The sequence below is a fragment of the Vipera ursinii genome, assembly GCF_947247035.1.
Source record: "Vipera ursinii genome assembly, chromosome: 1".
Lineage (NCBI taxonomy): Eukaryota > Metazoa > Chordata > Lepidosauria > Squamata > Viperidae > Vipera > Vipera ursinii.
The window spans coordinates 155,129,347-155,157,301 of record NC_139512.1 but is presented as its reverse complement, the minus strand read 5'-3'; the positions used below and the strand labels follow the sequence as shown (position 1 = coordinate 155,157,301).

Sequence of the window (27,955 nt, the reverse complement as noted above, 5' to 3'; positions counted from 1 at the left end):
CTTGAGCCTGGTGGGACTCGAACCTGCACTAATTGCAGGCAGCTGGTGTTACTTAAGGAGGCATTAGCCCACTGCTCCACCAAGGCTCTTGATTTTGTCTTTTAACCTTTTCAATTAAAAAAATAAGAGTTAAAAAAAAGGAAACCCAGGGATGGTACGTCAGGGCTGCAATTCGGAAATAGTACAAACCCAGGGGGAAAAATTGTATTTGGTTAATTAAACTCCTTAAACTTCACATTAGATTACCGGTACTTAAACATTATTGATCAGTTTGTTCCAGTATACTGGATAACTTCCCCACCAGCTGGTTATTTTGCTTGCAGTTTTTGGAGGAACTCTGCCAGCTTCTCCCACAGATTCCCCACCCTACTAGCTTCAGCCAAGTGGAGGCTGAATTGGGAAAACAGGTTACGTTTGGGCAGAAGGAGCATTCTGGAAAAGGTGTGTTTTGAACACAATCATTGTAGACACTATTGTGTGGCGTTACCCGTGGCATAGGAGCATGATGGCTTGCATAGTTAGGACGCTAGGTTGGAGATTAGCAAGCCCGCGTTTGAGACTTGAGTGCTGCCCTGGGTCAGGGTGAGCTCTCATCTTTCACTCCAGTTTCTGCCGGGGACATGAAAAGACCTCCCAACTGGGTATCCCCCCTCCCCGGCCACAGCAATGTCACTGGCTAATCCTTTCAACCTGGAAGTGCCTCGTTGCTTCTGACACAAGTGCAAAAAAACCCCCCCAAACCAACCTAAAACCGGTCATCCTTTCAAAACTTCAAGAGTTCCCACCAGCCTCGTAGATGAGCCTCAAGCTAATCAACAAAGCGTTCTGGAGGGTCCTGTGCTGCTTGTAGTCTTTCTAATTGGGTATCTTCTCCTGCACCTTTTTTTTTAAAACCTTTCATACCCAACATCTTCATTTCTCCAGGAGGCCTCCAGGATGGCCCCCACTCTGAGAAAATCGAGATGCCGGAGGTGAGCAGTAACGTGCCTCAGCTTTTGAGTAGGCACAAAAGGAACTGAGATGCGTGTTGTCAGCTTGAGGAGGAGTGAGCAAGTTGGAGACAGAACTTCTGGAAGAGTGAAAAAGATAAAAGAGGGAAGGGTACTTAGAGCATACAGGAATCTACGGTACAGCTCAACCCAGTGGCCGGCTGCTCAATCCAGAAGCCAGCTTCCATGTAAGAGCCCTCAGCAAGTCGTGTAAGAACAAGGAATTCTTCCTGCTTGCCTCCAAGCCCTTTTGAAACTGTCCCCTTTCCAAGCAGACATGCAGTCTTCTGGTGAACGCGAAAGGCAGGAGGAGAGAATTGCACAGAAAGGCCCTTGTTCTACTCACCATGCAGCCAGCGAGTGGGTTCTTCATTCTGAACTGCCTGTTTATTGCTGTAGCATTTCCAGTTTGGTCTAAGACTAAGGCTGGGTGTTTCACAGCAAGAAATTAGGTCAGATGAGCAAAGCAAATACAAAGTAATTAAGGGAGTAGCCCAATGGGTGATTATTATCCAGTGTACTTCCTGATAGGCAAGGAAAAATCAAAAGGCTATAAGCAGTTAGAAGAGTGTTTTCTGAGCATTTTTTTTTTAAATCAGCCTGCAAACAGAGCACCACTGTAGAATGGTAACTGATCCCACTTGGGTAAAGTGAGCAAAGGGTTAGGCTAGAACTGACAGTCTTCTCTCGTAATTCAGATCCTCAGTAATAAAACTCAGCAGGTGACTCTGGGCCAGTTATGTGTCTGAAACCTTTACCACTTTACTGATGGTAAAATTGAAGCATCCATAATGGATTGCACACAAGAAAGCTAGAAAATCAATGTAGCAAACATTTCTGTCCAGATTTTCCCAAGAACCTGCAGCCTAAATGAATTATATTGAGTAACTGTCCCTGATAGGTGATAGATTACAACTTCCACAACTTCTCCAAAGTACTGCAGACCCACCCGTAATGTAATTCCATAAGCACACTAAAGTTGTTTTAATTCAGTAACATTTTCTGCTCTTGTTGTTTTTCCAAAGAACAATTTCAGAAGTAAATGCAAGACCCAAGCAAATATAGAGCTTTCTTTTTGGTGTCCTGCTTCTTAGCTTCTCCGTGGACCAAGGTAGCTGCCAAAGATATTCAACTCCACTCCCAACTCTTAAGATATTTAAAAGCATATAAGGACATTATTCAGTCTGGATTTATGAAAAGGCCCATGGGAAGCATCCCCAAAAGGGAAGGATCAGAGGTCAATGCCTGTGAGAGATGAAGATGGCAAAGAAGCTGTCGATAAACGTTGGATAGCTGTACTGCCACATGGGCCATTCTTGATGTCCACAAGGAAATGTGTCTTATTCCTTAAGCTGAAGACAGGCATTTCTGCTATTCCCTTCCCAATCTTCCCTCAAAACACCTTCCAAGCACATTGAACAATTCAAGGCATGCCCATCTTTCTTTGCCCAAGAGAAGAGCAAACACAGGCAAGGCACACCTAGGCTTATGCAAGCTATTTTCATTCAAGGTGTAGTAGGCAAGGATTGAAGATGTCATAATGCTGACAAACCTGTTAGGTAGCTAAAAGAGAGACTAGACTGATTATCTTAAGGACCATCTATCTCAATTTCTGCCCATCCTGTATGATCAGGCAGATCAGGCGTAATCTAATATCATCAGTCAGGACCAGGAAGCACATCTTTCTTCCAGGGCACTTGTCTCCGAACAGCATCCCCTTTAACATCCATATAATAATAATAAGTTGGAAGGGACCTTGGAGGTCATCTAGTCCAACCCCCTGCTCAGGCAGGAAACCTTATACCATTTCAGGCAAATGGCTGTCCAGTCTCTTCTGAAAAACTTCCAGTGTTGGAGCATTCACCACCTCTGGCGGCAGGTTGTTCTACTGGTTAATTGTTCTCACTGTCAGGAAGTTTCTCCTTAGTTCTAGGTTGCTTCTCTCCTTGACTAGTTTCCATCCATTGCTTCTTGTCCTGCTTTCAGGTGCTTTGGAGAATAGCTTGACTCCCTCTTCTTTGTGGCAGCCCCTGAGATATTGGAACACTGCTATCATGTCACCCCTCACCCTTCTCTTCGTTAAACTACACATACCCAATTCCAGCAACCGTTCCCTATATGTTTTAGCCTCCAGTCCCCCAATCATCTTTGTTGCTCTTCTCTGTACTCTTTCTAGAGTCTCGACATCTTTTTTACATCGTGGTGACCAAAACTGGATGCAGTATTCCAGGTGTGGCCTTACCAAAGCATTGTAAAGTGGTATTAGTACTTCACTTGATCTTGATTCTATCCCTCTGTTAATGCAGCCTAGCACTGTGTTGGCTTTTTTGGCAGCTGCAGCACACTGCTGGCTCATATCGAAGTGATTGTCTACTAGGACTCCGAGATCCTTCTCACAGTTACTACTGTTGAGCAAGGTACCACCTATACGATACCTGTGCATTTGATTTTTTCCTGCCTAAATGTAGAACCTTACTTTTTTCACCATTGAATTTCATTTTGTTAGATAGTGCCCAGTGTTCGAGTCTGTCCAGATCCTTCTGTATCTTAAGCCTGTCTTCTGGAGTATTGGCTATTCCTGCCAGCTTGGTGTCGTCTGCAAATTTGATGAGTTCCCCATCTATCCCATCTAAATCGTTAATGAAGATGTTGAAGAGCACTGGGCCCAGAACAGATAACTGGGGCACCCCACTACACACTTCCTTCCATGTAGATGCGGTTCCATTGAGGACCACACGCTGAATACGGCCTGTCAGCCAGCTACGAATCCATCTGGTGGTGATGCTGTCTAACCCACATTTTTCTATCTTATCAAGTAGTAGGTTGTGATCTACTTTATCAAATGCCTTACTGAAGTCCAAGTAAATTATATCTACAGCATTCCTCTGGTCCACTATGGTCCACATCCTGAAGGTGCTTAAAAGGTCTTAAAAAACCTGGCTGTTTCTCAATTGAGGTGAGTGGCAAGTCCATCACGGAATTTTAAAAGTTGCTTTCAATGTTTCTCTTCTGGACAGATATCATTCTTTTCCTTGTTTTTTGTTCTTACTGTTTTGAATGTTAACAGTGCTCAGAATCTTTATGGAGTTGGGTGGCCGCCTAAATTTGACAAACAATAAACAAAGACACATTGGGTCAAGAATAATAATTTAACACTGTATGAACCAGGACAAGTTTTGGTTATTTTATATGGTTTAAAAATAAACATAGTGTGATATGTAAATCCAGTCAGTCATACATGCAGCCTGAAACAATCTCTGTTGTGTAGAATATTGAGAAAAAAACATGATTTGATGTTTGCAGAAGCGTAACAGGCTAAACTACTATTCCCAGGCGGTCCACTTTGTACTAAACATATTCAGTAGATGTTGAATATTAAAACAAAAACAAAAATGGAAGAAGGGTGAGGAACATTGCTTGTATCTCTCGTGGAGGTATGGCTCCCTAGTGCTCCAACCAGAAAATCTCCTCAGGTTGGTGGTACAATATATTTTACTGCAGATCCATCTTGTATGTTCTAGGTAAGAGTTTAGTTCTCTTTTAGAGTTTCACCTGAATACATAGGGATTCAGGCGAGTGGAGATTCTTCTCCAGCCCCTGAGACATAATCCCATTGGCCTGGAAGCAAATACCTCTCTTATTACCAGTTAGGACAGAACTGTGGTCTCAGGAAAATAAATGTGTTGAGAAATTGCATAAATCAAAGAAACAACACCTCTAGGTGCTCTGACCTATCTTACCATATTTGAAATTATTAAACAAAGGAGCAACGACAAAAGTCCATCCTTATCTTTGTTTTCATAAATGTCCATAGGCTTTCTTAGAAGATGAAAAAGAGTAGTGGTGATGCCTCATTTGGAAGGGATTGAAGGGAAGTATATTCTTGAAGGGCCTCCTGACACAGTGATGGACTTAAGTTACATGAGGACATCCTCCACCTGAAGGTTAGAAAATACTTTGTAGTAAGACAAATGGTTGGATAGTCCAACCAATGACCAAAGAAGGTAATAGAATCCCCTTTTCGAGATAGGCTCAAGTTGACTCCAACAAACATTTGTTGGGATACTTTCGGTTGAGTTTCTACACCATGCAGGAAATTCTATAAAAACCCAACAACGGATGAAATTTAAGGAAGTCTGCACCAAGAGTCTTTATTGACAAATCAGCATCAACTCACCTAAGCAGATTTTTCTATACATTTAAAATAGTATTAGTAAATGGAAGCAGCAAATTTATTTTTTGCCTTCATGGAATCATTGAATTATATTATTATTATTATTTTATCCCATACTCTTCTAGCAGTTAGTTCCACTCTCCAAGAAAGCAATACTTTGACGGAATGGTATGACTCAGACATTCACAGATTTTGCAAAATTGATTTTGATCCAAGGTTAAAATAAAACATGTCCTTGGTATTGACAATGGTGCATGTGGCACTATCAATACTAAGAAAATACTCTGCTCATGAACACAATCCCTAGGATTTGCCTCTTGAGATAATAAGCTACAATTTACAAATATCTATCTCACCGAGAGGAGGACCTGCCATTTGGGCAAATAGAAATTTCCACTGACTCCTCTGTTTTCAATCTGCTTCAGAGGCAAAATTGCCTGTGGGGACAGCAGAAAATGGTGATGCGTCATTTTCAGAAACTTGTGCTGGATCAGATTAGCCTTTTCAGACAGGAGATGGCTTGTATCCAATGTAATAGGAACTAAAACCAGCATTATTATGGAAAAGACATTTCCATCCTGAGGTTCTACCAGTTTTTATCTGAACTTTGCTTTGCCCAGTTATTCCATTTCTATCCTGACTTTCAATCAAGGAACATCAAGGTGGTAAGAGCAACAATGTTCACGCAGCTTTCTCCCATCACTAGCCAAAGCTTCATATTGTGAGTTGTGTTCAACTATGTTCCTGGTGTCTCAAGTCACAGTTTATTGAACATATGCAAACATTTCCATATGCTACTGGAAGGTAAATGGGTTGCATGTGTGTTGCTCAATTATGATGTGCTTTAAGCTTATCATGTTTTATGGCTTGGCATGAAGTGGGAGTCCAACTCTTGTGGCTTATACAGTACAACAAGTAATAGCTTAGTGTGATTTGTGAATCCAACTTCTGGTTAATCTGCTTAGAGGACTTCAGCCTACGTTCAGGCCTTAAGTTTCCCTTTGCAATCATTTAATTAGAAAGAAGACAAATGAAGGCCTAGTGCTTAGTATTTATTATGAAAGTGTTTTCAAATCTAAATTCACAATATTGATTGATTGATTCCAAGTATTTCAGAAGAATGGTTATTTTTATATTTACGACAAAAAGGAGAAAGAAGCAAAATCCAAGGCTACACACATTGTTCTAATTTTGACCATGGAATATGCCAGTAAGTTCTGGTACTTTCTCAGACTGTTCGATTGTCTCAAAATCTCAGGGGAAAAGTTACCTCTTTCGGTCCTAAGCTGATCTACTGAATATGGTATAGGGCACAAAAAGGGTGTCACCTTTTGGGGTACGTTGCACTTTCCATGCACACCTGTTGTGGCCCTCCATCATATCAGATTAGTTTTAATCAAACTTCATTTTGATCTGATTGTCATTACCAATGTTAAAATAAAGGGAAGCCATGTCCTAAGTATGCAAAGCTGAGCCAGGAACTTAATTTTCACTTCAGTCAAAACCTGCTGTGATGGAACCTACACAAAGAAAGTTCCTCCAAATACTCAAGACAATTCTGAAAGAGAGAAACTACAGTTGGGCAGTTAAGTAGCAACATCCCATTTATCCAAGGAAGACTCTGGTAGTGTAATAAGGACCCTTTTGATTGTTTCTGATTTCCAGATGGCTGGATTTGGAATACTTTGGTCATTCCCACAAGAGCATGCAGAATTTTTTAATTTATTTTGGGTCATGGGAATTCAGGAATACCACAGAACACAGAACAGCAAATAATAATGAAATACTTAAAATATGAATAACAAGAGAGAATAAACTATTCCATCTGTTTCTTACAGAAAGCCAAAGTTTATGTTGTGGTAAATATATGTGTGCACACATGTATGTGTATATACATATGTGCGCTTGCACGCACACCTATTTGTGGCCAAAAAAAAACATTAATAGCCCCAAATGCCAAATTTTGGCATGTATTGTTAAAGTGAGGAAAGACTGTATAATTGACCTGAACCGTCAGCATACTGTATAACCTATATCTTTTTATATATACTGTAGTGTAAAAGGTAAAGGTAAAGGTTCCCCCGCACATGTGTGCTAGTCGTTTCCGACTCTAGGGGCCGGTGCTCATCTCCATTTCAAAGCCGAAGAGCCAGCGCTTGTCCGAGGACGTCTCCGTGGTCATGTGGCCGGCATGACTAGATGCCAAAGGCGCACGGAACGCTGTTACCTTCCCACCGTAGTGGTCCCTTTTTTTCTACTTGCATTTTCACGTGCTTTCGAACTGCTAGGTTGGCAGAAGCTGGGACGAGTAACAGGCGCTCACTCTGTTACGCGGCACTCGGGATTCGACCTGCCAAACTGCCGACCTTCTGATCGACAAGCTCAGCGTCCTAACCCACTGAGCCACCGCGTCCCTATACTGTATACTGCAGTGTAAGACAATCTAAATAAAGTGTTATTCAGTTACATGACAATTTGCCCATTGTTTATGGGAAACTATAGTATTCCTAAAGCACACAAAACACGCTCAATTCCAGTTGTAGAATATCTGGAACAAAAGGATAGTTTCACAGGCGATCAATCTGAAAAAGGGTCTCCAGGATCACTCCCAGAAATATATTTGATAAAGTGTGAAAATGGATGATTAATCTCCTTCTCTAATAATCCCAACTCAAGCTTTTATTCTGCTAAAAGACAAAAGGGAGCTACCGCCATATATCAGATATAAGAAAGAAGCCCATTTCAGCATATGACAGGAGTAGGGAGGGAAACACATATTAATACTTCTTAGAAGAATGGCTCATACCTTGATCTCATTAGCAGCTAATATTGAATATTTTCTCCTTAAACAAAATGGGGATTATTTCTCAGAATAATGTGTATTCTTCTTTGTGGGATATGCAAGGAAGAGATAGGAAGTGAATTCTGGATGTATGCACCTTCCCCTCCATTGCATATAAATTTTCAGTATGAACCCATGCATGTGATTAAGCTCCAATTAATGGTACTATTTAAAAACAGTAGACATTGGGTGTAAGAGAGGAAAGGAACAAGTTGTCTGTGTAAGGGCTGAATTACAAGATGAGTGCAAAGATAAAATCACATTGAAGTTTCTGACCCAGGCCTCTATATTGGGTCTTAGGTAAACCAGTCCCATAGGCAATGACAATCTGCAAAAGGGAGGCAACAAATGAGAAATCCACTGAACCAATTCAAAAATGACAACAGATACATGTATTATTTCTTTTTTGGCATTTTTAATCTGGCACTCTACAGTTTGGATTGAAACTGCAGGTAAGGCGTCACACTTCCAACTTAACTGGATATACACCGAAGAAACTTCGTCTTCAGATGGGTAGCCAATCTTTTTTCTTTTTAAAGAAAAACACACCATTACTTATTTCAGTGCGTTCCATGTTATTCGATAACAGAATAAATGCACACAACTATAGATCTTACTTCTCTACTCCAGGGCTGGCTACTAAAACATTCAGTCAATCTAAAGGCTACTAACTCCCAGAGTTTTCTTCATTTCCCTCCCCCCACTATTCTACACACTCCAGCCACTGCATTTCTAGTGCAAAAAGGGACCAAACGGCTTTTACAAATAAGACCTTTTAAACTTTTTTTTTAAAAAATAAAGAAGCTAAATGAGAAAATACCATTAGAGGCAAAGGAACACCAGATGGATTCTTGGAAATTTTCCTGGGAACAATTCGTTATTTTGACTTGGGCTCTTTGCAGGCACAATCACAGGAGAACACTGAACATGCACACATGTGAATACTATCCCCGTTTTCTTACAAGCCCCAGAGTACAAGGAGGGGCATCTTTCCAATGGAGTCTTCATGGCATTAAAAGAGGCCATTTCTCCTGTGACTTAACACTGTTTACTTATATTTTATAGCCTTAACACCCAATACTATCTAACACCTTGAGGTGTCAACTAGTTAAGTTGGAACCCCTTTCTTTTATCTATGTAATTGCAGCATTTATATGGACATGGGATTAAATAGGCTGCCCCTCCGAATTAGTGTTAGCTTTCCATACTAACTAACTGAAAGAACATCAAACACGTAGTTATTTTGACCATCTGGCTTCATCGCAACTCAGGTTCTGTTCTTTTATGCAGATCCATCTGTGATCCAACTGCCTAAAGGACTTCAGCCCTAGCATCAAAGAATTGGAGCTCAAGTCAAACGGTGAATGACAATATAGAAGGAAAAATAAAAACTCCGGGACCAATTAAATTTTAACTGATATCCAGGAGGGTATTAATACTGATTCACCACAACTGTTAATTTCCCCTTTCTTAAACTCTTACACTCTGGAGTGCAGGGCTGTTGATGGCGTGTGTAGAAAACATTTCCATATTTGCACTTCAAGAGATATTTAGTCACACAAGTAACGGGTTTTTTTTGTTTGCTGGCCAATGTATTTGCACAGAATAGTCAAGTGACCACAGTCCAGCTCAAGACTTAAGATATCTCGGGTCTGTGCAACCAATCAAAACATCTGGAAGATTGGGGACCCAGCATTACCTACATCCATTAGGAAAAGAGAAAATACCAACTGGGTTGGTTTCAGAAAAGAGTCGTGTGAACTTTTTCTTTGTAGAAATGATAATCAGGCCAGCTAATCATTTTCTTTTCCTTTTTCAAGCTCTTCACATATAACAAAGCCAGGTGAAATACTGTACAACTTTTCTCAAGCTGCAGATATGCAGCAGCAAAAAAAAATAATTAAAATTAAAATTAAACAAAAACATAAAAAACTGGCTTACAATTAATTTCTGGCTCATTTAAACTGAAAGCAAGTGCCTCTTAAGCAAGAGGCTTTTGGTAAGATAATATCCATTCAAATGAGCCACTCATCTTGTCACGCCGACAATCAATGTAAAAATTGGGCATTGTACTGTGATCCATCAAAACTAGCCCTATGGATAGTTCAGTCTCTCCTCTACATCACGTCTCTGGAGCCCGTATTGTTTCTGGAAAGACATTCTTTCCAGTTGCTGTTCTTTCTTTTGGGCTAGACCTTTCAATATTAACTTTGGCACATGTGGCTTTTTGGGCCAAGGCCAATACGTATCTTCTCAAATGATTTTTTTTTAAAAAAAAAGCATCGACATTAAATTCATACCATCTGTTCCAGATGCGGCCTGTGCAACTGACTGGCAAAGCGGATTCCCCACTCTTACTCACAACAGCCCATGAGCCTTCCCCCCAAAAAAAAAGGGGGGGGGGCTACCAAGATGGTAGGAGCTATCCTGGATGGATAGACTAATGCAAATCCTGGTGGAGCTGAAACTAGGTATCTCCGCACCTTGGGTGGAAGCCCTACTTGTGACTGCATTTCTGCTTAGAAAAAAAAAAAGGAAAGCCCCCATTTCCCCAACACTCGACTGTCAAGGTCTTTAAGCCTAAGATCTTTTTTTTCTATAGCACAGCTATAAAGATAATGGGGGGGAGGGAGGGAAACCACTCTGACCGCCCTGCCTTCTGTGACACAGAAAGCCCTCAAAGGGCCCGGTTTAGATTTCACTCTCCCTCAAAGGTGAGACTGTGTAAAAATAATAATAATAATAATAATAATAATAATAATAATAATAATAATAATAATAATAATAATAATAATAATAATAATAATAAATCCACAGGAATGAATGCATGTGGGATACAATCCTCCTGACTTAGGGATACAATCCTCCTGACTTATCTATAATGGTACTGATTCTACCTGTGCCAGGTATGTGTGGTTTCCGCTTCAGGTAAGATAAATACATAAATAAAAGTAAAGCTGGGAAAGGAGTGATAGTCTCCTAGCCAGCTCTGTGCTGAGTGGAAGGACTAGACCAGGGGTAGGCAACCTCGGCTCTTTTATGACTCATGGACTTCAACTCCCAGAATTCCTGAGTCAGCATAGCTGACTCAGGAATTCTGGGAGTTGAAGTCCATGAGTCATAAAAGAGCCGAGGTTGCCTACCCCTGGACTAGACACAATAGAGTCCCGGAATTGATTGATAATTGCTTGAATCACCCCGGTTCAGGTGTTGCTGATGCCCAAGACCCCTTTGATCAGACTCTAAACAGCATTTTGGAACAGCTGGAAGGGCTACTGAGGGAAGGAAATTAATACTGTAAATAATAAGTAAGCAAAAACAAGAAATAAATATTATAATTATTGGAGGCTAGCACTTCTACTAGTTCCAATGGCACATGCCTAAAAAAAATGGATCCAAACAGAAAATTTAAGGTAATCTGCAAGATAGGACCTGTGTTGGAGATGAGTTAGTTCATTTGGCTGGAAGCCAAATCAAATTGGCCGCTCTGTTGGGAGGGTTAAATCGACAATAAAATTTGCTCTTACAGCACATACAGTGAACAAAAATGAATGTTCAAACTGACTCTATTACATAAAAATATCAAGATACATTTTAGAATCCGGGGGGGGGGGGAGAGAGAATGACAACTGTGATTGTACCAGCAAGTTCTAAAGTCAGCATCTTTTCAGCAAAAACGAAACCTCCCTCTCGTAAGAAAAATATCTAGAAAGAGTCATGAACGTGTGTGATTTTGCAATAAGTGAAATCTTAGCAGGCAACTACAATATCAGGTAGTGGCTAGAGAAACGAAGCACAAAAAAGACCTATCTTTAACCTGGCAATTTTTGACCCTAATGAAGTCCAAAAGAGAATCTCGAGGAAGTTCTTTTTTTTTCTTTTCATTTGGAAGTCATCTCAAAATAAGATATAAAATAAATAATACTCAAAAACTACTGAAGAAAACACTGCTCCCATCTGGTCAGATATATATATAAATACAGCATGCCTACATACAGAAAAATCATGTGGCGCTGTCACTTACAAACAGGAAACAAAGCAGTGTGGTATTAGAAGCTTTAAATATTCCAACTGTGTGTAGATAATTTTTCTGAGATTTAACACCCCCCACACACACGAACAAAAAAAAAAAAGAAGGAAAGAAGAACGAAGAGAGAAAGAAGAAAAAATAAATAAATAATCAAATCCTGCATTCACAACTTATTTGTTTTCCGTAGCAAACAGTTCACGCGGCAGTGTGTATTCCCGGGATTAATATTCCTCTGCAGAGTTGCTACCAGTAAGATACCCGTTTGTTCCATTTGTCCCGTTGACGGTAGCTGAACTCTGGGAGATCCTTGACTGAAGAGTGGAGGTTTCCTCATCTGAACTGGACTCCACATCACTTCGGTCATCTTTTGTCTGCAAAACAGGTAATGGAAAGGGGGAGCGGGGAGAGGAGAAGGAAACCTCTGGGAATCAGTTGCATAAGAGAAAGGAGAGCGGCTGGTCTGCTCTGTTGTTTATTTACTCGTTTAGTTAAAAGTTGTTACGTTGCCAACTGTGAAGAGTTTCTTGGCAGCTTCTCTGCCCCCCCCTGCCCCCCCACATTCAAAAGTTAGGCAACCGTCCAGCTTCCAGTTGCATCTTTACCTATTTGCTTCTGAGGGCTAAACCGGAGAAGTTGAGGGAAAGTTGCGTCAAAGACGGGTGAGGGCCAGCAGCTTCTGTATTTCGGGCTGGAAAGCACACTGAGTTGAGAAGAGCTTAACCCTTTCCCCCTTTTTCTCCTCTACCTTACCTTCTGCACCCGGTCAATTCAGACTTTACCCTCTCCCAGCCCAACTTACATCCGGTACTGGAGCTAGGCTGGGAGGGAAAAGAGCAATTTATAGAGTTCAAAGAGAAGTTAGACAGGAGACTTAAAGGTACTCGGCCATTTGTCAAGACTTGAGCACTAGGTTAGACTCCAGCACTGAGTTTTCCTATTGCCTATACGCTCAGTGGGACAGACTTAAATAAATAAATAAATAAATAAATAAATAAATAAATAAATAAATAAATAAATAAATAAATAAATAAATGTGTATGTATGTATGTATGTATGTATGTATGTATGTAGTGGCTGGATACCTCTGGTCTCATCCTTTCTGCATTTGTTGCCTCCTAACCTCACCTTTTTAACTTCTCTATTGTGGTCTCTCCTTTCCTTTCCTTTCCTTCCTTCCTTCCTTCCTTCCTTCCCTTCTTCCTTCCTTCTTTTCTTCCTTCCTTCCCTCCTGTCTTCCACAAGATATACTTGTCTGAACTTCTGTTGCATCTAAAGCAAGCTTTAGCATTACTTTATTTCTGCTATCACTCTGAATGTCCTTTGTCAATAAAGCTAATATAATCTGAAACTCACTTTGAGGAAGGAACGGCAGACAATCAGTAAATCTGATCCATGGATCTACAGCTTAAGATTTCAATTTTTCTTCTTCTCCATGCAAACACGGAGAGGAACAGCAATAAGGGCATATTATCGCTTCTTGCAAGATAACACTAGTATATTGAAAGCTTATACCAGATATTCGTCTTGCAGTTTTTATTGCTTATGCCGCTAGATTCGCCAAAATGTCTGTAAGAGATTCCAGCTGACAATTTTGATTACACATTTTTTTTTGTCTAGAGTTCCCACAGATAAATACATTTATTTTTGACAAACCAAGCATTTCATTGGTAAGACCTCTACTAAAGATATCAACAGTAAAAGAACAGTTTGGAAGTTGAAAAAATGTTGGCATCAATAAACAACACAGGAAGCTTCTGTGGGCATTACCGGTCATGGCTTGAAACGGGTTTATGAAAACCAAAAATGAACAAAACAAACCATCTGCTATCATAGTAAGAAAAAAACCCAGAACTTGGGATTACAGAAAGCATGCAATCATGCTTTTGACTGATCAGAAGAGAAATCAGAACTGGAAGCCATGTCTGCAGTGGCAGTCAAGACGAGCAGGAAAGGGTGTGTGCCAAAAAACAGCAGCCAAGAAAATATTGCAGTTGCGAAGGGCATGAACAACATTGATGTAAGATGAGCAACTTGTAATCCAAGCACCGTATGTGGCTCCCAAATTCTTATTTTTAGGGTTGTTCTCAAAGTTACCTCTAATGTCAACTTTGAATGGTGCACTCTCTCCAAATTAGCAATTGCCTGCCATTACCGGGCTAGGAAATATGAAGATTGCAACTTTAAGAACTTGTATAATCTTAACATAGTCCGTCACAGAAAATAAATGGTAGAAAAATGGGGAGAAATCCTGTCAAATTCCAGCCCCATCTGTTTTCTTAATACCGTTTGGTTTACTCTCTCAACTGTCTCCCAAAGCCCCACCACCAAAAGGCTGCCTGCTCCTGCATCAATGAGCACTCAATATACTCTGAAGTAATGCACTGTGTAATAAAATCCCTGATCATGAACTGCATTTGGCATAACAGCAGGCAGTAAATTGGAGCAGAACAAAAAACTGCTAAACAGAAAAAGTAGGCTTGAGAAAAAGGCCAAGCAGTGATGAAAGTGACAAAGAGATGGAGGGTTGAGTGAAGCTGCAAGGATGTGAATTTGATGCATGTAATGAATTTTAGCACTGCATAAGAAAGGAATTCTAGCATTGAAAGCCTCTGAAGTCTTGCTGGATGTGCATAGGAGTCCTAGTAATTGATGGCCAAATAGTAGCTTAAGTCATGTACACTGAATTCAAATGTAGGGTGTAAGTCACTGACAAAGGAGAAATAAAATTCCTTGCTAGCTACTGTTCCTATGATCACCAGACCAAATGTTGTGATTCAGGGTCAGCCTGTGGGTTCGGCAGTTGGGTCGGACGATTCAGAGGAGGAGGAGGGGGGGTGTTGGAGAGCTTGCTGAGGGTGTTGGAGAGCTTGCTGATGAGAGCCCTCAGCCAGGCCCCTCCCACCTGGTTACGACGCAGACCCAGCTGTGTGAGCCTGACAGCGTGGATGAAGATGACCCACAGCTGGCCCTGTTCAAGGATGCCCGACGCAGGAGGCAGTCAATCAGGAGTAAACAGAGGAAGGCAATGGGGCACCTTGGAAGGAGGCAGAGAGAAGCCATGCCCTGAACTGTTTAAAAGGGGAATGTGTGGGAGGGCTGGTTTGCTGAAGGCAACCGTTTGAATAGCTCCTGTTTCATGGTTCGTGTCTTGTTTTTGCTCTGTTTGCTTTTGTGTCCATAAATTTGGCAGGCTTAGTTCCAGCCTCTTGCCTTCTTGTAAAGGGGTTGTCCCTGCCTTATCTGCAGAGCCGGTAGTAGGCTGGTACAGAACACCAAAGGAAATAAATAGCCCTATCTAGTAACATACCATAAAATTTTCACATGGGCTTGTGGGCCATTGCAAATACTTTTAATGGTCCATCTTGTAAGTTAATAGCAGGGTAGAAATGATAAGCTCAGCTGGGGGCAACTGTGGAAAAGTTTCCCTTTTTTCATATTTAAATGTTTCCATCCTGAAAAGGTTCTTAGAACAGGTCAAGAGAACAAGAGTCAAGTAGCTTTCTATCTTTTCTGCCTAGGAATATGCTAAATAATTGTTGGCTCTAGTCCAATGTCAGGCTCGGTCAACAAGCCAGTTGGTCAATTCCTGTCGCATCCAATGGATCAACATGCAGTCGACTCGCAAAAGGCGGACCCTGAGCTCTTGGGAAAACACTAGGAAGAAAAAAAAAAGGAAAAACAAATGGCTGGCTCTACAGCTGCAAAGAGCATGCAATCTTTAGCAAAGTGAATATTCAGCTGAACACTTAAAGGACACAGAAAAGAAAAGTAGAGAAGCAGCAAACCCAGAGAAAGAGATACTGTACTGTGTTCTCCCTACCAGAGAAACTTACATGCAAAGGATTCCACTTCCCAGCCTTTGGAGGCAGCAGAAAGGAGATTATTAAGAAGGTACAGAAAGAAGTCACTTGCCATTTTCCCGTGAAACAAGAGGCTGCCTACTAGAACACAACTTAAATCCCTTCCAGCATGCGGCTCAGTCTGGAAGACACGGAAACCGCACAGAAACTCCAGCTATTGGTCTGAAGGTGAGATGTCTGGGCAGACTGTGGTTTCACATTCTGCAACTGCTCAGAGCTGCTTTGCATACTGCCTTTTAAAATGTTATTTATATTTATTTATCACACTTTCATACATACATATACATATACATATATAGTAAGGTAAAGGTTCCCCCACACATGCGTGCTAGTCGTTTCCGACTCTAGGGGCCGGTGCTCATCTCCGTTTCAAAGCCGAAGAGCCAGCGCTTGTCCGAGGATGTCTCCGTGGTCATGTGGCCAGCATGACTAGACGCCAAAGGCACACGGAACGCTGTTACCTTCCCACCGTAGTGGTCCCTATTTTTCTACTTGCATTTTTACATGCTTTCGAACTGCTAGGTTGGCAGAAGCTGGGACGAGTAACAGGTGCTCACTCTGTTACGCAGCACTCGGCATTCGACCCGCCAAACTGCAGACCTTCTGATCGACAAGCTCAGCGACTTAACCCACTATATATATATATAAATGCAATGCATGAAAGCCAATGCATGTTTGCAACTGCACAAGTGCTTTCAGAAAAAAACTGAAAATAGCCCTGACAGGTGGACACTTGCACAGGTAGAGATGCTTGTAGTCCTAAGAAACAGAGTTTTGCTTAAGAGCAAACAGGCTCTGGTGATGAACTAAGGACAAAACGGCAATAATAACCACTTGAACCAGAATAATATACTCAGTCTAATACTCAAATAATAAATATATCTTCAGGTGGTCAAAAATAAACATTTCAGGCTCACAGATGCAAATTAGCCAGAGTTCACTGAATAAACCACAGATGGCTGAGTTAGCGCAATACCCCAAAACCAGGTTGAAGTTGCAAGAGGTTGTTTCATCTCCTACTGCAATTCAGCAGTTTGAAGGAGCAGTTCAAAACAATCTTTCCACTGGAAACTAGAATTTAGCTCAGAAATCAGGTAGGGTAAAATAGGAAAAAAAGACAAGACAACCTAAAATACAAAAATTACAAGGCTCAATGCTTTTCCTCATATATGCAGAGCTCAAAGCTCAGCCTTTGAACCTTTCAGAGAGTGGGATACACACCTACAGATTCTGTTCCAAGGTCAAATAGTGCTGGGTGACTCTTTGGAGAATGACAATTTGCTAGCTACAATGGTTGACTTCATATAATGTACTAAGATATAAATATAACAAGAATTGAGCCTATGTGCATTGGAAATACTGTATATTTAAAGTACAGCGTATTTAAAGTCAGAAATCCTAACAATGCTATCCTAACAATCCTAACAGACATCACTGTCAGAAAGTCAATAAAGCATGCCAGAATATTTGCTGGAAAAGTAGATGATTAAAAAGACATCAAGAAAAACATCCCCATTTATCTTACCTTGCCTTTCAAAACAGCTTTATAGGCTGCCTTTATTATCAAATAGGACCAAAAGCAGTGGAGAATTTGAAGTGTCAAAAGTAAAATGACAAAGATTGATAAACCAGGAAAACCACCAACAATTTCAGGCAGTTCGAAGAATACGGTGTTCAGTATCCTGAAATAAATTGGGAGAAGGGAGATGCACACTCATGAGAAAAAGATCATACAGGAATCACCGAATCTTAATTTGTCAATTGCCAAATTAATTAAATGAACCCTTTATCTAGTTTGGTTTTTGAACAACATTCTTCACAAATCTTGACCAGGGCTGGGATTTATATGAATTGTAATTAAAAATCTAGAGATCAGATCATTTCCAGATTTTAGGAAATATAGTTCTGAGTGTAGCTATTTACAAAATCCCAGGGAAAAAAGGTGGGATTTAAAAGCAAACATAACAGAACAGAAAATTAGCAATTTGAATGCTGTTTTTCTGTTTGCACACTTAAAAAAAAAAGCAAACTGCTGAATATAAAAAACCCAGCTCCAAATTTCAAATACTTTATAGAAAGGAGATTCTAGCCTCAAAATACACATCAAGACATCTAAAATCCAAGCAAAATCTGAAGGAAGTGCAAGGTTTGATAAAAAACGGTAATCCAATCTATAGCAGGGTGTCAGGTTGAGAGAGATGATACACTTTGAATAATATCTGAAATATGTTAGCTTATTCTAAGACCCATTTTGCAAGGATTATAATCTTCCTATTTTATAAATTAGGAAATTCATTACACAAGCATTCATCTGGTTCTACCACTCTTAACCAAGAACAGTTAGTCTTGACATAAGGAAGCTAATGTTGGAGGATATGTCAATTTTTTCCTGAGTCATTAACTATCAGTATAAAAGTATCTTGCACGTGTAAGCTCACGTTGCAACCCAATCTGAGATAAAATCTTTTCAACTAAGTCTACTTTTTTAATTGTATGCATAGAGTCTCCCACTTGATTCAATTTGAAGTTTTCAATTTTTCTCCCTCAACCTTATTTGAAGATATTATGTGGTGGCACATTTAAGCAACTACAGGTAGTCCTCCCACTACAACCATTCATTTAGTGATCCTCTGAAGTTACAACAGCCCTGCAAAAAGTGCTATTATACTTCCACCATTGCAGGATTCCCATGATCACATGATCAAAATTTGCACGCTTGGTAACTGGCATGTATTTAGGACGGTCCAGTGGCGTAGCATGGGGGGGTGCAGGGGGCCCCGGCCGCACCGGGCGCAACATCTGGGGGGGCGTGCTTGCACTCGCAGCTCTCTGCCCCTGCCTGGCTCACTCACTCTCTCTCACTGCAGTGCTGGCTGTGCGAATCCGATCTGAGCCGCCGGGTCGCCGCCCACTGTGGAGGGTGGGGTGCCAGGCGTGCGGTACGGAGAGAGAGCGAGGGACTATCTGGGGGAGGGACAGTGCAGCGGCCGCCCAGCGCAGGGTTTCTTTAACTAATCTAGTGGAAGAGACTCGAGTGCTAAAATCCACGGGTTAGGGGGCGCAAATTACTTGCCTTGCTCCGGGTGCTGACAACCCACGCTACGCCACTGGGACGGTCGCAGTATCCCAGAGTCACATAGTCACCTTTTACAACCTTCTGACAAGGAAGTCAATGGGGAAGCCAGATTCACTTAACAACCGTATTACCAGCTTAACTGTGGCCAGAAGGTCGTAAAATGGGGCAAAATTCACTTAACAGCTATCTTGCTTGCAACAGAATTTTTTAGGATAAATTGTGGTCATATGTCATAAGATATGATTTACTGAGTCTGGTGGGATGGAATGAAGTGGAATATTTGGTAATTACAGTACTCCCAATTGATACTGATTGCATAGGGAAAATACTGCAATTAGAGTATCAGTAATTAAATAAACGTTGCTATACTTAAAATTAGATTCTATCTTATTTTTATTTCCTTATAAATCAATTAATCATTCAGCCTAAGGGACTCTCAGTGGTGAAGAAAAGATTCAGCTTCAGCCAGTGTAATAATAACAATAGCATACATACTGCAAACATTAAGCATGTTAGGATATAATATCAGAACTATAATTAACAATTATGGTTAAACATTACAATTAATTGGAAGAGCTTCTGGAACAACCAAGTTTTACAAGCTTCTAGAAGGCCAAAACGTTTGCTAAAAGCTTCCCTGGGGGGGGGGGGGGAAGGGGACACGAAGATCTAGAAAGAGAGATGTCCTTCACTCAAACCTGACAGATGGTGACTGAGGGAGGTGGCTACCTGTAGATGGATGCCGGTAGCCTTCAGGGGAGCTCCAACCTGGGAAGGAGGTGTATTACGCAACATCTACTGCACAGAAGGACAACTGACAAGCTTGAAGAGAAGCTTTAAAGCATACCCCAAATTAACTCAGCCAATTCCTTTCTTATCTTTTTCTTTCAGTGAAATATTGAGGGGGAGGGAGAGAGAGAGAGAGAGTTGGCAGCTAGTAATGTCGTGGGTAGGTGCTAGCAAATGGCTCTGGGGGAAAAGACTTGAGAAAATCAGAAACAGAAAAGTTTGGACCCTGTAAATAATTCATAAATACCAAAGGAAATATAAAAGCCTCCACTTTATCTGTGAAGCAGTTGGCTTCCTTAAAGCACACCTAGCTATAAAAGATGCCATTAGTTACCCTGCATCATGCAGTCAGCTCCTACAACAATGGTGTTACATGGTAGTAATAAGACTGTTCAATAAGCATGTAAACGGCTTCCCTTTTCATCAGTTGGAATATCTGGGTCGTCTTGAACAGCAGCCCTATGTAAAATGGATTATATGTCCTCAACTTTCAGGTCTTCCTACAGTAGCTCGGTAATTGGGTCCATCCACTTGGCTGCTAGTCGTCTTGCTATCTTTCCGTCCACCTCTTCCAGCCTTACACGCTTTTCCAGAGAGCTAGGTCTTTGTGAAATATATCCAGAGGATGATCATTTGAACCTGGTCAAATTATCGAGAACTCTATGTTGATTTGTTGATGATCTATTTGTTTGTTTCCTTGGCTCTCCATGATATCTCAGTAGTCTTCTCCAACACCAACATTCAAAAGCATCAATGCTTTTTCTATCCCGCTTCTTCAAAGTGCAACTTTTGCTTCCATAGCCGTCACTGGAAAAATAATGGTTTGCACCATTTTGAACTTTGTAGGTTTGTTCACCTCAAAGCATCTGTATATATTTTTTCCAAGGCCTTCCTTATTACATTACCAGCAATGTATTTCTTGACTGCAGGTTCCTTTATTAATGATGATGAATATGGTGATGATCATATTCCATCAAAATGGTATTGACTTTCAGTGATTAGATTTTCTGCATGATGATCTGTCCTTAACCTTGTCCTTTAGATATTCCAACAATATATTCATCCATCTGTAACTGACTCATCCACCTTGCTGCTTACACCCAAATAAATAAGACTAATGGATACCAGTTGTTCATATGCTCTGAGTTATCACTCTATTGACCTAATTCAGGGGTCTCAAACTGCTGGCCTGCGGGCCGGATGCACCATAGCGAAACCACGCCCACCCCATTGCCGGCAATGGCAAAAAAATCACGATACATCGTGACACGTCACGTGACGTTGAGAGTTTGACACCCCTAATTGATCCAAAAAAGTATCCTGAGTTTAATGTCACTTATATTGCCACATGACCACGGAGACGTCCTCGGACAAGCGCTGGCTCTTCGGCTTTGAAACGGAGATGAGCACCGGCCCCTAGAGTCGGAAACGACTAGCACACATGTGCGGGGGAACCTTTACCTTTACCTTTATATTGAAAAATGGTAACAACCACAGATTTAACTGCGAATGTTACTTTTCCAAGATACATACCACAGTCCCTCTTCTGCTTGCATTTAGATAAAAAAAAATAAATAAAAGAATGCTTTCTTATCCAGCATTATAGTTTTAAAAAGTGCATGTTTTATTGACTGGCTGATTGCAGTGTTTATATGCTGCCTACTTGTCAGATGTAGAAGTGCAATATTAAAATATTTAAACTCCATATAAATCCCATCTAAGATTAAAAAAAAATAAGACATCAGTTGCTGTTCCTTAAATTGACAGTTTTCCTTTGGGAATCTTCTGGGGACGACAAACTTCTTTGAGGATAAAAAGGTAGGGCTAACTGGACTTCAGGGACGATCTGTTCCACAATGAGGAAAGTGCCACAAGAAAGTCATCCTCTCAGCCCTAAATCCCTTGATTTCTCTAAGAGTGGATATTTGAAGTATTGTCTTCCTGCTTAAAGAGCATGTCTTGGGTCAATTCTGCTGCAAGGTTTCAGATGTAGCTGAAGACCCATCCTCTACAGCAATCCCCCCCCCGCTGAGTAATCCAGTCCTGGTAACGTCTGCCACTTTCAAAATGTAATTACTCTTGAGAGGAAAGCAGCAAGGAAAATAAAAATCTGCTACTATGCTTCCACTGAATTTCAACAGATGGATTAGAGAAGATAATGGAAAAAAATCCAGGCATCAGAACACACAGTCAATCAAATTTTTATTACGGTCAAAACCAGCATAAGGAGGGTGGGTACAGTCAATTAAAAAGCATCTAAAATATTAAATAACTATAAAAAGCCACAAGATTTAAAACAGACAGTGTGTATCTGAAAGGAGGAGTAGGAGCATTAGATGGCTGCAGGGAAGCACAAACTTTAGTATGGGCCAGATAAATCTATCAAATTACAGAGCACTCTAGCATGATGAACTAGATGCTCATTTAGACTAGTTTTTGGCACAGGCATCATCTGATGGATTTTAAGCAGCACTGCACAGAACCTGGCAACATTATATGTTGTAGCAGGTTTGGTATCTGAAAGCAGCCGGGAATTGTAGAATTGCAGTAATGGTGAGATGAATGTCTTTGTAATATGGTGTATCTGAAAGAAGCAGTGCTCTGTTGCTTCTGTGTGTCCAGAGTCATCTCTCTCTCTCTCTCTCTCTCTCTCTCTCTCTCTCTCTCTCTCTCTCTCTCTCTCTCTCTCCCTCCCTCCCTCCCTCCATCTCTCTCTCCCTCCCTCCCTCCCTCCCTCCCTCCCTCTCTCTCTCTCTCTCTCTCTCTCTCTCTCTCTCTCGTCTTCCTATAATGCCTTCAAGAACAGCTTGGGGAGGAGTTTTAACTAGTTTATCAAGCAGCTGGAATTACTTTTACATTTGGCAAAGCTGTAGGAAAACCACGCACTCTCCAGTCCATGGAAAAAACCTTTCTCCACAGAACCGGTCCTTGGTGCCCACAAGGTTGGGGACCTCTGGTTTAAGAGGGTCTTTTAAGGTTAGGCTTCAGGTGCACGCCTTTCCACAATTTCTGTTCTCACAGAATACAAACCCCATCCAATTTCTGTAACCCCCCACCAAGAGAAGTGGACACAACATGAAACGCCAGCAATTTACACCTAAATGGTCACCTAGCTGAGAACACATCTTTTCCATTTCACTGTTACCATAGTCACAACACTATCAAGCAATCTGTGTAGTAAAAAAGCAGATGTTAATGTTAGAGTATTTGACACCTAATATTCGTATGGTATTCCTATTGTAATCTGGGCAATGTTCTCTTCCTGCCAAGATTCACTGATTCTTCACTAGGGGAAAAATATCACAATATAAAAAACCTACAGTCTTGAAAACATGCAGGCAACAGACTACCGACAGGTTCTGCTCGTAAGTCCCTGAACACAGTCTTCCCTAAAACCTGGAGCCATCTGTTGGCCATGCCTGGTAATAACTTTGGGAACTGCAGCCCAAGAAAGCCATAGGTTTCCAGTTTGAGTAAGGTTGTCTTAGCATATGCACTCCCATGAAAAAATACACTTACTTACCATAAAGGATAAATCCCAAGCCTAGAAGTAATGAAAATAATAGCAAACATAAGGAAGAGGAAATCGCACAGTTTTTGAAACTTGCAGTAGTTTGCCATTTTGGCTGCCTGTAGTAAGAAAAGGAAATAGGTCACTTTCTTTCTAAAGAAACTGTGCAGAAATTGTACTCTACAAAATATGCATTGTCACTATTTAAATTTTTACTGCCCTTACGACTTCTGCTTTGAAATTTTGCAGAATATTGTGAGGACAAAAGTCGTCCCTGTCCATTAACATTTCCCATCTTATTTTTTTAATATCTCTACTGCTATCTGCCATCTTTATTTTTCAATTACAATAAATTATAATATTGTATTTGTTTTGTTTTTATAACACTCCAAACTTAAACAAGCTTATTCAAAACATTCTGACTTCAACAAGACCTGATCCCTAGAAACAATACTAGGATTCTTTTTTTCATACATGTTTGTTTCTTCATCTATTTTTTATTTTATTGTAAAGAAGTTAAAATATAAAACTCCATTAAATCCAAAAAGACCAAAAAGATCCAGAAAACAATGAAGACATTAAAAAAGTGCATTAAAAAGAAAAAAGCCAACACATATACACGTTATCCCCCATTACTATAATATTGGTTCCCATCTCTTGTGACACAGACACTCCCCAAAAAATTTAAACTAGTAAATCTATTTGCAAATTATTGACCTCTCTCCTATATACTATGTTAATGACAAATTAGTTAATAGGAAAAATAATAATAAAAATGACAAGGTTAAGGTTTCAAAAGTCCATGTTAACAAACTGGTATCATAATCCACTCAGAAAATTTGCCACGGTATCTTATCTATCCCAAATCGTTCCAAAAGTTAAAAGTAATTCATCCTGAATCAAGTATCCAAGTTTGTTTCTTAATGCCATCTCTTATCAATTCTTGTCTAATTAAATATAATAAATTCAGTCTTCACAGTGGGTCTATCTTCCCAATGAAGTCCAAAATAGAAGTGGTTTCCAGTTAGGTATAATAAATCCATTCTCTAATCTCCCTCCTTTTTGTAGGAAAAAAGAATTTGTCACTTCCCCGTTCAGTCAGGCTCCAAATATTGTAAGGATACGCAGGCTTGAACTTCAAAGAGACAACGTGAGATCAAGTCAGTTAATTCTCTGGCTGTGGGGAATATATCTCTTTGGTCTGCAACTTTCAGATCAGAGTCCCTTTGTGAATCTAACTTATTCAAAAGTACATGCCACTGCATATTTCCCATGACCATTATTATCTCATCAAATGTTTTTTTTTAAAAGTCTCAACTAAAAGCTGCATGCTACCCAACAGTCTTTTCTTAGATTTCAGCCACCATTGCTTATCTACAATCTGATTCATTGCAACTCTGTGTAACTTGATCAGGGAACAAACAACGATGAAGCAGAAGGAAACAGGACAGATATTTTCTGGATATTTCAATCCAAGGTTAAAAGAAAAATTCCAAATATTTTGCAAATGCAAAAATACAAAAATCCTGCGGTGAGAGTCTAATAATTAATGGAAATCAAATGAAAGTGCTTCACCATCCAGAAACACCGCAGTGTTTTGTCCAACTCGCGACGTCACATGACGCCACGCAACGTATCGGGACGGTTTTGCCATTGCTGGCAATGGGGTGGGCGTGGCTTCCGCATGATGCAGGACACCCCTGCCTTATAGGGAGAACAAAGGTCATTCAAAACAACATAAATCCAAGGGAAAGAAAAAGAAGAAAAAAAAAGCTAGTCCAGCAAGGAGTTGAAATAAATCAGCATTCCACTGCTGATCAACTTTTAAGAGTTGATCAGCAGAGTAAAACAAATTTAGAAAGTGAAAGTTAAAAATTCAGATGTGCTTAAGAAAACTGCTGAAAGGAAGATGGAATTGCCCAAGTGCCCAACTCCAAAAGCCGTCTATTTGCCTTTCCTGCTAATTCAATCACATTCTTTATTATTTGTTCCCTACATATTCAATTCCTTCTTTCGATTACACTTCAAATACTATATACGTGAGCTTACAAAATGTTTGGACAAAGTCTTTGTAGCAGATTTAGGGGACTGAAGGCAGATGATGACAAGTATTTTAGTACTCTATAAAGGTAGAGGTAAAGGTTCCCCTGCACATGTGTGCTAGTCGTTTCCGACTCCAGGGGCCGGTGCTCATCTCCGTTTCAAAGCCGAAGAGCCAGCGCTTGTTCGAGGATGTCTCCGTGGTCATGTGGCTGGCATGACTAGACGCCAGAGGCGCACGGAACGCTGTTACCTTCCCACCGTAGTGGTCCCTATTTTTCTACTTGCATTTTTACGTGCTTTCAAACTGCTAGGTTGGCAGAAGCTGGGACGAGTAACAGGCGCTCACTCTGTTACGACCCGCCAAACTGCCGACCTTCTGATCGACAAGCTCAGCATCCTAACCCACTGAGCCACCATGTCCCTTAGTACTCTATAAGGCCCCTATTTTCTTCCTACGAGAGGCAGCTGGGAGTGGGAGGAGTTCGGGCTGAGAGGGGCAGCTGAACTTCCTCCTGACAAGTAAAATGTTGACTGAAGGTGTTTTTTTTAACAATATCAAAGATTGCCAGAGCAAGTTTTCTGAGTAGGTATAATAGTATGTGGGAATGACCTTGGGAGAATGGATAAAGGGTTGCTGCCTAGGGAACGGACAAACAAGGGACAGCATAGCCTGCAGCTGCAAAGTTGGTGGAGCAAAAGGCTCAGTAGGGACCCTCCCTGAGTTATTGGGCAGTACAGCCGACAGTGGGAGAACTGTCACTTTAGATTTGCAAAATTCTGTAAAATGTAGCTTTACAATAAAATAGAATTGTTTATCTGGTCGTTTCCTGTCTGGTTTAGCTGGCAAGGATGACACTAGGCCTGGATTCGTGTCCTTTCTTAAATGCTGGGGAGAATAAGAACCAGCAGGGTGAAATTAGTCAGAAACATACCAGCAAAAACATCAGGAATGTTTTATTTATTTTTTTCAGCGTTGCTATGTTATGTGTAGTTTTAAATTTGGTCACATTTTACTTCTGTTGTTGCTTGCCCGTGTTAAAAATTTGCTTGTATATCATCTAAAAGCCAGCAGTATGCTTTAAAGAAATTTTGATAATGACACAAATAATTCAGGCTGATAAAAATAAACAACAAAAAAGGATTCTGAACAAGGTGCAGAAAGTCAACCCCACTGTGTTCATGAGTGCCACTTCCAAAGACAAAGACAAATATATTTATGCTCTTACAGAAACAGTACTTTAAAACAAATGTCAATACATTATGAGCTTTCACAGGCTACAATATTTGTTTCAGGTAGCGACCATTTTGGACAGCAGAGAATTATTACAAATAACTCTCTCTTACCTCCAGCACAACATCAACAACATCATGAAGACACATAGTCAAGGTTCCAACTCGTGTGAAATTGACTACATAAGAGATAATTAATAATAGGACTGCCACAATATGATGTGTAAACATGATGCTAAAATCCTGGAAGATAAAGAGAGAGAAAATAAAGCACAGTTACATAAATTGGTTTTAGTTTTTCAATGTCTGGGCTCAATAATTTTTAAAAATCTAGTAAGTCAATATTAGATTTATATATTGTAAATAATACTTTTTGTGCAATTCTTTTATGCAGCTAACTATGATATACAAAATGCAAAGTGTATAAATTGGAATGCAATCATCAACTTAGTGGAAACAAATAGGTTTACTGTAAAGCACCACATAGCATTGCTTAACTTGTATCAAGAAGCAACATGAATGACTGTATCTAAAACCAACACAAAGGCTAGGTGCCTTGCTTTATCGTTTTCTGAACAAGGGGAGCCAATATGGCCGAGGGTTACAATGGTGGGACAGCTGTAGGAGCTCTCCTCGAACATTCCTTCTCTAATGTTGCCATTCTCATCTCCCAGAGTTGGTATCCCTGGCTGTCTTGAACAATCTGAATGCCTTCTGCAAAGATCTCAAGAGAAGATAGTTAGAGGAAGCCCTGGTCAATGTCGGAAACATAGAAAAGGGCAAAAACAGTTCTCGTGTTATGTACCTGCCTGCATTGCTCTGCTCATAGGACTCTTATTGCTGCCTTATAGCATTGGCTTGAGTGAACAGCAAGCACAGCAGGTGTGAAGGAGCGGCACCCAGCATTACATTTTATGTCACCAGAGCATCTAGCTAATTTTGATTCCTTTTTTGCAGGAACAAAACAGCTGTGTCTTTATTTTCTACCTTGATATTTCTGAAGAGAAAGGAAGTCTAATTTTTCTTTTGCGTCATCCCATGTCTCACAGTATTAGGTAGTCCTCGCTTCACAATCCTTGCGGTTATCCATCCCTGCCACCCCACATGGATCTTTGCGGCTGATGCCAGCTGACGCCATGCTCAGGTGAGGCAGCTGCTGCCCCTCACGAGAGTTTGGGGAGGCCGCATGAGGAAGGCCTCAGATGGATGGACCTCATCAGCAGCAGAAGGAAAAGAAGTGCAAAGGTCAGCTGGGGATAGCAGGGGCAGACAAGACAGCAGAGTGCAAGATGGCCAAAGGGCAGAGTGGTGGGGGGGGAAAGAGAGGTGGATGGAGGGAAGACACAAATGGTGTGTTTTTATGTATGGGCACATGTATATAGGCACTTGGCAGAAGCAAGACCATAGCCTA

The 27,955-nt window shown here is 40.7% G+C and overlaps 2 protein-coding genes across 2 annotated transcripts in view; both read right to left on the bottom strand.

Annotated features, from left to right (window-relative positions):
* Positions 1-1,380, bottom strand: part of NOSTRIN (nitric oxide synthase trafficking) — a 34,008-nt gene extending 32,628 nt beyond the window's left edge. The window contains exon 1 of the mRNA XM_083349771.1: positions 1,336-1,380. Within this exon, the coding sequence (XP_083205897.1) occupies positions 1,336-1,362 (27 nt within the window). The 5' untranslated portion in view covers positions 1,363-1,380. The remainder of the gene's footprint in view (positions 1-1,335) is intronic.
* Positions 1,381-11,844: 10,464 nt separating this feature from the next.
* Positions 11,845-27,955, bottom strand: part of CERS6 (ceramide synthase 6) — a 112,357-nt gene continuing 96,246 nt past the window's right edge. The window contains exons 7-11 of the mRNA XM_083365691.1: positions 26,659-26,787; positions 23,284-23,390; positions 17,421-17,577; positions 15,869-15,892; positions 11,845-12,406 (exon numbers count right to left, since the gene is read on the bottom strand). Of these exons, the coding sequence (XP_083221817.1) occupies positions 12,257-12,406; positions 15,869-15,892; positions 17,421-17,577; positions 23,284-23,390; positions 26,659-26,787 (567 nt within the window). The 3' untranslated portion in view covers positions 11,845-12,256. The remainder of the gene's footprint in view (positions 12,407-15,868; positions 15,893-17,420; positions 17,578-23,283; positions 23,391-26,658; positions 26,788-27,955) is intronic.